Source organism: Cynara cardunculus (genome assembly GCF_001531365.2).
Source record: "Cynara cardunculus var. scolymus isolate 2C chromosome LG 1, CcrdV1, whole genome shotgun sequence".
Classification (NCBI taxonomy): domain Eukaryota; kingdom Viridiplantae; phylum Streptophyta; class Magnoliopsida; order Asterales; family Asteraceae; genus Cynara; species Cynara cardunculus.
Window position 1 is genome coordinate 20,755,152 of NC_037528.1, and position 9,670 is coordinate 20,764,821.

The following is a 9,670-nucleotide window of genomic DNA, read 5'->3' on the forward strand; positions in this document are numbered from 1 at the left end:
ATATATATATATATATATATATACATATATATATATGAGAGACCAAATAGAAGTAAGACAATGAAAAAGAAGGCTTCGCTTTATAAATGTGGGTTCGTTTGGCATTGTTTGCGTTTTCCTATCGTTTAACTTTCATTAAGTCTTTTTTTATAACATTGTACTTTTGTTTTCTTACTACAGCGATATACTTTCAAATTGATATTAATGAAGCAGTATCCGGTAACCCACATTCTTCTAGGATATCAAGGGTTTAAATCTCACCAAAAGATGAGAAATGCATGTAAATTTAATTTATTGTATATATCCAAAAAAAGAGCACGATGATCACATCTAAAGGGTTGTTCTCTAACCGTTTACCTGATACAAGCTTAAGCTTCCTGTGTCATTTATCTTAGCAAATGAACATGGCAAAGGCCGAGAATCTTACCCTATAAAGAGCCATGATAAGAATAGAGAATCTTTTCCAGTAAGTGAGAGTGACGACTCTTACACGGTAAGTGCTTACCAGGTAAATTGTTGCATTCGATACCGTTTTAATAGACTGCAATCATACGTAGTTAAGTAAGTTAGAATGTTGACTCGTACCAGTAAGCGTTCACCGAGTAAACATTCGGGTAAACCGCCTCGAAGAGTCAAACACTGGTTAAGGGAATGAAGGATATGAAATTTAAATGCTCAGATACTCAAATTACATGAACATATTATGCTCTATGTGCACCATCTTTTGGGATGAAACAAAACCACCACAAAAACAACAAATTATAATTATACAACAAAAAATAATAATTCGGAACCACGATCCAACCGTTCATACCGGAACGTAGGTTTTATGGTCTAAAATTCACCTATACCTCTATGAAGCGGAACAAGGGCTAAACTCGATCGATGCATAAGGAAAAAAAAATTCAAAAAAAACGTCTACGATGAAAGAAGATTTCAATCTCTCATGTTCATTGTACTATCAAAACACCAAAAAGAAAACGTTTTCTTTTTGTTATCTAGAAAGAAATTCAGGTCGGTCGTAGAACATGCTTGTTATGACCTTCCCGAGTTCGCCTTTGTGGTTCATTCTACACATACACCCTCATCATGCGTGTAACACGTTGGATCCTTGTTTTCTCATGATCTTGGCGTTCAACTTCTCCATGAACTTATCATTGGCTCGAAGTCTATTCTTCACATACGAAGTCCGCACATCATCAACTAGCTTATCAGCTTTAGCAGCTTCCTCAATCAGGCCTAATAAAGTCCTAAGACAATCTTTCCTATTCTCCTCACGATGTTCAAACCTAGAAACATAAAAACATCGATTAATCAAGATTCCAAAATAGAAGTGCAAGTAGCCCTTTGAATCTCTCTCTAGAAGATCCCTTTTAGAGAGAGAGAGAGAGAGAGAGAAGAGGTTCCTACATATATACAAGTTTGACGGACCATGTGTAGCTGAAGTGGGACTCCAGCGAGATGATTCAGTTTAGGGTGAATTCTTAGGAAGGGCATTAAGCCAAATACTCGTTGCAGTGTCCTCGATGCTGGGAAGTGAGGTTTATTATGCATAAACACAGAAAAATTCCAATTTTCGCCTTACCCAACTTAAAGATTTTCATTAAACCTAAGAAATAAATAAATAGAAAATCTTTTTGGATTTTTTATAAATGAAAATATCAAAAGAATGAAATTGAGGAAAATAAGTTCTAGTGACGAGAGGAAGTCAAGGTCAACCATCCGTTACTAACTCTCTTTTTAATCAAGAAAATTAGAATCTCTTCTGTCAAATCAAAAGCTGGCTCTTTCTCCTGTCAAACTAAAAGCTCTATAAAGAGCTGAAATGCCCCTCTCTTCAAGATTGTAGTGGGTAATTAAGTGTTTCACCAATTTGATTAATTTTCACACCTGGTGCGTTCACCAAACGCAGACTAGACTGGAAGGGCATGAGTAGTGAAAGAATTGTGGAAGGTTTTAGGGTTTTAATTTAACATGGGGCAGTTTGGTAATTTACCAACCTTGTCCATGTCTCTGATTTTTGTGTCCCTTCCTAATGTCACGCCAAACATGAGACAAGTTTTTGTTTTGTTCTATCCAGCATACCAAACACACCCTAACTGACATTATGAAATAAAGATCAGCATAGTAGTATATTGTAGACATTACCTCTCACTGCTTATCGTAAGTTCATCTTTTCCCGGATTGTATCTTTTCCCAACCAATTCTCGTAGTCGGCGAAACTGATTCTTCGAAAGGCCAAGCTCTTTCAAAGTGACAGCCAGTTTTGCTTTTCTGTTTTTTGGGTGCCATGACTCACCACCAGGAACAAAGACGACCCGTGTTTGCCACCTAAGTATCGGTCCATCACCAGGAGGATCATCTACATCCTTCTTCTCAGGTTCATCATCAAACTTCGGTGGACCAGCTTTCTCCATCTCCTCAACGTGCTTCATGAGCATATTGTGCTCGAACTCCTGATATATCTCATAACCAGCCTCAGGCTCAAGCTCACCAGTTTCAACCAAATCTGCTATCTCATTATATTTTTCTTCAACCTTTTTCTTCAGATGGTCTGGTAACATTCACAGGAAAATTAAACATCCACCAATATCTTTACTATATTATAAAGCAAATTGGTAAAAACTCAAACAATTTATTAAGTCAGGTACTGTTTATTAATACAAATATCTTAAAATTCAAGGTTACAAGTTATTATAGTATAGTCTACTGACGACTTCCTAAACCTCCATAAGATCAATTGATAGTCAACCAACTTATAAAAATGTTCAAATAGAAGATAAGCATTAAGTCCTATTAATACAATAGTCCATAAAACAGATAACCAGCCAAAGACTCTCTCGCTCTCTCACAATCACACAACCATAAAACAAAATCCAAAGGGGCGGAGAATATAACGAAACACGAAACAGGATCAAGGGTTCAGGTTGTCAGCTTTAGAATCGAGATGCATCGCGCTGCAGTGGGCAAGTAGACTTCTAGTAAATGACAAATGGAAGGCTCAAAGGCATAATTATAGAAAGATATTTTTATCAGTTGCAACTTGGCATACGTTGAATTGCCAAATTAACAAGCAAGAAGTAGGTCCGGGAGCACCACTAACCCAATGCACTCGGCTTTTACCGGTGGCCTTAGGATGTGTTTGGTACATAAACAGGATTGTGGACGAGACGGTACAGGACTGGATGCGCGAGAGTGAGGTAGGCGGGTGAAAGAATTGTTGAAGGTTTTAAAGTTTTAAATTGACATGAATCACTTAGTAATTTACTAATCTTGTCTATCTTCCTTATTCTTGTTCCACCTATTTTGGTGGCCCAATAGATGCATTTTTGTCTCACACAGTCTCGTCCTGTACCAATCAAATGCTGCGCCAAACGTGGAACAAGTTTTTGTTTTGTCTTGTCTGGTCTTGTCCCACATACCAAATGCACCCTTAGAAACATACTCAAACAACAAAGGACAATAACAACTTTCCCATGAAGCAAGACAGACAAATTGAGGTGCCTTTTGATGCACCAATCCCATCAGTATCGTCCACAACCAGAATCTAGTGAAAAGAAAATTTCGTATGAATGTGAGTATGTGACTAATGGCTTAACAAATATCAAGGCACACTCTTAAATGGAATGAAGGTAATCAGCAAGAAAATCTTGAAGCAACAATAGCCACAAGATCAACATAAAGAAAGCAAGAATGCAATTAAAAAAGTAGACAAGGATATCAATATCCAAAACATTTTATGAATTTGCTTATGCCTCTGTTAGACCTTGCAGATTTAGCTTCAGCCATTATCTTCCATCAACTAATCACAGATTATTTCACAAGTAGAAGAGACATTAAAGGCAGAACAAGAAGAAACACGAAAGGGGTTAAGAATGTGAATACCTGGGAGGAGTTTCTCCCACATGAACATATCCTGTAGTATCTCCTCACACTCCTTAGTATCCTTAACATGACCAGTATCTGTAGCCTCCTTAATCATCCCTTCCCATTTTCGATCATCCATGTAAAAGAATTCGTTTTTCGTCATTCTCTTGATCAAAATATCTTTGGCATCATACAGATTATCTATCTCATCATCCGTTTCATGTATTTCCTCAAAATCTGATTCAAACTCCTTATCATTGACACTATCAATTGGTTGCATACGAAACTCTTCCAGCAGCTCATCGTCTGTATCTGAATGCTTTCCTTTCACCTTCCTCCTAATTATCGATTCAAATACAGCAGGCAACGCCTCTTCATCCTTTTCATTAAAGTACTTCTCTATCTGCATTTTCAGCTCTGCCATCAAAAAGAAAGATTAAGTGGACTTTTCAAGAATCCTAGCTTCTTACTCACATAAATTGCTTCAAATTACAATATAGATTCAGAAATCCAGTGTCTGAATCAATCCTTTAAAAGCAATAGTTGTTTTGATGGATGGTTGGGATATATTCCTTTCTTTTAGGACAACAAAACCCATATATAACGAATGATCTTAAGCACAAGATTTGTGCTTCTGCAATGCATAAATCCATATCAATCATACAGCCAAGAAAACAATAACATCCAAATTGGTATAACCAACGAAGTAAAAATAAATTTTTAACACATCGAACCAAACGAATTTACGGAATTTCCCAGGAAAAAAAAAAAGGAAAGAAAGAAGTCAGTTTACTTAACTCATGATTATAAAAGGTTCTGTTTATAAATCAACCACCATATCAAAAGCAAAACTTGCAGTTTTCTAAACTACCACAAAACTAAGATAGGGTTTCTGAACGTAGTTCCTATGTCCCTCGCATTTCGATCGTTAAGGTACCTTTATTGCTGACATCCTCGACTTCGAGTTGCTTTGCTGGCGGTTTATCAATGCTGTTTTTTTCTGAAGCAGGATTGGGTACGTCTATGGATGAATCCCCATTTTCAGTTGAGAAGAATCTGATCTTGGAACGAAAACTCCCAAAGAGTGTATGATTGATTTTCGAAATGGGCGTGAAGGATCGAGAAGGAGGAGGTGGTGGTGGGGTTAGCAGATAACGAACAGTGATTTTGTTGAGTAAAGCTCGTCTCATGATTTAGGGTTTAAGAGAGATTTCCTGCTCGGAACGACGATCAAAGGTGCGCGCAGTAGAGCAATGAGATGACGGCAAGAGTTCTAATTTGTAGACATTTACAAATTGAGCCCTTGAATTTATACTAAAATGCAAATAGGTCCTCATATTTACACCTAAAATTTATAATAGTGTTAAAAGTGTAAATACCAAATGACTAAGGGGTTGTTTGGTGGTTTTCCATTAATACTTGTGTTGATTAATCTATTCATATAAATTGGAAAAGTTTTGGTAGGTAGGATTTTATCATAGATGAAATGAACGTATTTTTTAATTGGGATGACGTGTTTGAGGAAAAACTTGGTTTTCTGCATAAAATCTCCTCTAAAAGTTTATAGAAAGTTAGTTTTTATATTATTAAGTAGCTATTAAATTGTCATGTATAGCTGACCGAATAAGTTGTGAGTCTTATTAAGCTCACAAGCTGCTAACAAATAGACTCTAAGTTGTGTATTCGTGCAATCGTGATATGTAAAATGTTATTGTAAATTAATAGCGAAAAATTGATGCAATTTCCGATCGAGAAAGAACAAAATTTACAGAATGTTCATGGCTCAACGTTTATCCAGTGTTCTACGCATCTATCATTTGATTGTCAGTTAATTTTATAGAATTCAATTTATAGCTTTAAAAAGTTGTACATATACGGTAATACCCAATGGCGGATCAAGAAAATATCAACGTCAAGTCCCTCGTATATAATAAAATAATAATTAATTAAAATATAGGATTCTAATAAGAAAAAAAAAGTAAAATTTTACCTTTTAACGTTAATCCATATGACATCATTTTTTTAGAAATGGCAAACGTTGGTATAGTTGTATGTGAGTCGTTGATCTCCTAAAAGGTTAATGGTTCAAACCTCATCAAATGTGAGGAGAATGCGTGGGTTTATTTGTTATATTTGTCGTATATAAATATTATATACTTCAAAAAAAAACATTGGTAAATGTTTTTTTTATCACACACATTGATGCAGCATTTAGAAACTCCTCATTAATTTGGCGATACCATTCAAGTTGACAAAATCTATTTGTGAAACTTCACAGCAAAACGTTGTAAAGGCAGCCTTCACAGTGTTTTTCCAATGAAGGTTCAGTTTATTTTACCTTCACAACTTTTTGTTGTGAGGTTTCAAGTGTAAAAATGTGGTCCAACGGGTCTTACGAAAACATGATGGTCTCACGTAAACCCACCCTTACATTCCATTCTAAAATAAATAACGATATATTTATAAAAATGAAAGATTTTCTTTCTTTTCTCTCACACTCAAAATATAAAATTTATCTTTTTTCCCTTTTTTTTTCTCTCGAGAACATTAAAAAAAGATGGACAGGTTAAATATTTTATTTAAAAAAATCATAAAGTTATTGTTCATTTTAAAATTATTGTTTTTAATATAATTTATTTAATTTAAAATTTCATTATAATTCAAAATATTTTATATCTAAAATAAATATGTGATATGTTTTAGTTATAATGATAAAAAAAATTATAGAAAAAAATACGATTAAATATTATGTTGTTTTAATAATGCGCAATGATCATTCTCAAGACATGTTTATCAGCCGATTTTTAATTAATTTTATTAATTTTAATGATTTTAAAAAAAAAATACATGCATTAATCAATAAGTTTTCAGAACCTTGAACAAAATGCGTTACATATAGCGCATATTAATAATTACGACATTACCTGCTACGGCACATTAGAGCATCTCCAGCGTAATGAAATTTGAGATTTTGAAGGTTTTTTGTTTGAATAAAATATTTAAAATAGGACAAAATGTACAAAATAGCAATTTACTTTTATAAATTTCTTTATTATAGCATTGTACTTCCAGCTTTTCTTGTTACAGCAATGTACTTTTAAATTATTTTTTACTAGAACATTGTACTTTGAAAAATTTACTCATTATATCATTGGGTAACATTTTTATTTAAATTTACTCATTATACTAGATTTTCATGTAACCTCATTGTCCACGTAGGTTGTCCATATGTACTATAGTGATGTTACTTTCTTATTACAGCATTGTATTTTCAAAATTATTTTATTATAGCATCTACTAGTTCTTATTAAAAATGTACTTTTAATTTTAATATTTAGTTATTTTACATGTTATTTAATAAATATTCAAAATTCTAAATTATTCATTAATATATCAATATTAATAAAACTAGTAGAAGACAACTTATCTCACTAATATTTTTTAAAAATATGTATTTTTTGAAAAAAGAAAATAAGAATTGTTCCTTTTTTAACAAGAAAATATTATTTTTTAAAGAATATATTGTACTTGTTCAAAAACTTTTACTTGACGTATAAATATATTAAATTAATTATATTTTTTAATTATTTATTAATATAAAAATATTAAAAAATTGTATAACACAATTCATTTCGTTAACATTTTAAAAAAAAAACTTTAAAAGATATGAATTTTTTTTAACAACATAAAATAAGAAGTGTTACTTTTTTTACAAACAAAATGTATCTCAAAAATAATGTAACATATTTATTTAAGAAATATTTTACTCTAAATAATTTAATTTGCATGCAACTTAATAAGAAAAAAGTCAAAAAAATTAAATGTTTTTTTAAATCATAGCAACGAGAAATGAAAATCACTAATAATAATTTGAAATAAGTTTTTATTTTTATTTTAATTAAGTCATTAAAATGATGTGTCATCCACATCACCTCATTAAAGCCACAAAAAAAAAAATCAAGAGGTTAACCGGTTTAAAAGGTAACAGGTTACCCATTGCTATAATGGGTAGATTTTTTAAAGTGCGACGTCTTAATAAAAAATAATTTAAAAGTACATTGTTGTAATTAAGAAAAACAAAAGTAGAATGTTATAATAAAATTTTTTATGAAAATAGGTTGCTATTTTATGCATTTAATCTTTTAAAATATTATCTAAAACAATAAAATGGTGAAAATAAAATTTTCTTATCATAAAAAGGAGACATTTCCAAATTATTTTTTTTAGGAGAAAGAAAGTAAATTAATTATTAATTATTTTGAAATGAAAATAAGGTAAATTAATTATTTTTTACTTAATTTGGATGAAATAGAATGTAAATAAAAAAAGATTAAATTTTATTAGTATACAGTCACAATTGAGAACTTGATCGTCGCAATTATGGACCTGACCGTTGCAATTGTGGACTTGACTGTCACAATTGCATATATGGATGTCACAATTGCATATTTGTGTTGAATATGATTTTTTTTGTTCTTAAGTTAGGTTCGTAATATTGCATAAGTAGTGACATTTGGGTCAACTTGAAAGAGAAATAGTTAGAAAACGAATTTAAATAAAAGAAATGGCCATTTAACTCGAGAACTCTTTCCTTTATCTACAAGGAGAGAGGACAGATGGAAAGAATAACGTAACTTTGTATATATAAAAAGTTCATTTAAATTAAAAAAAAACCCCAAATGTATCATATATTTTAATAATATAATTAATATTGAATTATATAAAATAAAAAATTGCTAAAATTATTATATAAAAAGGAGATTTTGTTTTCTACTTTATTTCGACAGGTTTTCTAAAGTATTATCCAAAATAGATAAAACAAGAAAAAAGATTTAAATTTAGAAAATTATCTATTTATACTACCTTATAAACCAGATTTATCAAAAATCTTAAAAACAATTTTTAATGCACAAAATACTATACTTTTATACACAAAGTCTTAAAAACAACTCATAATGCATTTAGTACAAGTTACCTATACACATTATTACTTTTTTTTATTTTCATGTTCCCAAGATACTTTTAACACATTTCACTTATGTCTTCACCTTCTCATACCTTTATGTCTTTTCCTCATCCCCCAAGATGAGATTCAAACTGATATTGACCATGACTTATTAACAGTTTACTCATTCATCTCTCATTCAATTGTTTTAGAACTCTCGGTCTCACTCTCGATCTCTTAATTATTTGCTCTTGGTGTAAATCAAACATATTTGTGAAGTCGTTTAAATATGTTGGATTTTAAATATATTGAATTTTAAACTGTCATACAATTTTTTTTCATCGATAGACTGTAATTGAAACCATAACTCTTATTTATTCAAATTGTATTAATATATAAAAACCAAGTGTAACTTATATCATTATTAAATATTCTCTAATAAAACCAATGAAACTTCAAAATTGTTAAAATTCACAGCTCCTGCCGTATTGAGCGGATATCACAACTAGCAACTTGATGAAAGGTAATAAAAATTAGAGTAAATTATATTTTTTGGTCCCTGTGGTTTGTTACAATTTATGAATTTCATCCTTGTGGTTTTAGAATTTTAGTTTTCATCCCTTGATTTGCAATTCTCTCTTTTCATACCTGAGGTCAAATTCAAAACATACCTTTTCAGTGTCAATGATTAAAATAGAAATGAGTTATAAATTATATGGATAAAAAAATAATAAATTTTAAATTATAAGGACGAAAAAGGTAATAAATTATAAACTAGAGAGATAAAAATCATAATTCTAAAACCATAAAAATAAAAATAGATATACTTCCAGCTTTTCTTGTTACAGCAATGTACTT

The 9,670-nt window shown here is 31.1% G+C and overlaps 1 protein-coding gene across 1 annotated transcript; it reads right to left on the reverse strand.

Annotated features, from left to right (window-relative positions):
- Window positions 1-688: 688 nt before the first annotated feature.
- LOC112529674 lies at window positions 689-5,099 on the reverse strand. Its single transcript, XM_025141017.1, has 4 exons — window positions 4,805-5,099; window positions 3,886-4,284; window positions 2,149-2,554; window positions 689-1,289 (listed from the first exon to the last, which is right to left on the reverse strand). Exons 1-4 carry the CDS (start codon window positions 5,055-5,057, stop codon window positions 1,088-1,090), a joined length of 1,260 nt encoding a protein of 419 aa, XP_024996785.1. The 5' UTR covers window positions 5,058-5,099; the 3' UTR covers window positions 689-1,087.
- Window positions 5,100-9,670: the final 4,571 nt, after the last annotated feature.

Coding starts and splice junctions, on each gene's coding strand:
- LOC112529674 (XM_025141017.1), bottom strand. CDS start 5,057: ATGAGACGAGCTTTACTCAACAAAATCACTGTTCGTTATCTGCTAACC. Junction 2,555..3,885: donor GTGGGAGAAACTCCTCCCAG/GTATTCACATTC, acceptor GAATGTTACCAG/ACCATCTGAAGAAAAAGGTT. Junction 1,290..2,148: donor CTTACGATAAGCAGTGAGAG/GTAATGTCTACA, acceptor TTATGTTTCTAG/GTTTGAACATCGTGAGGAGA.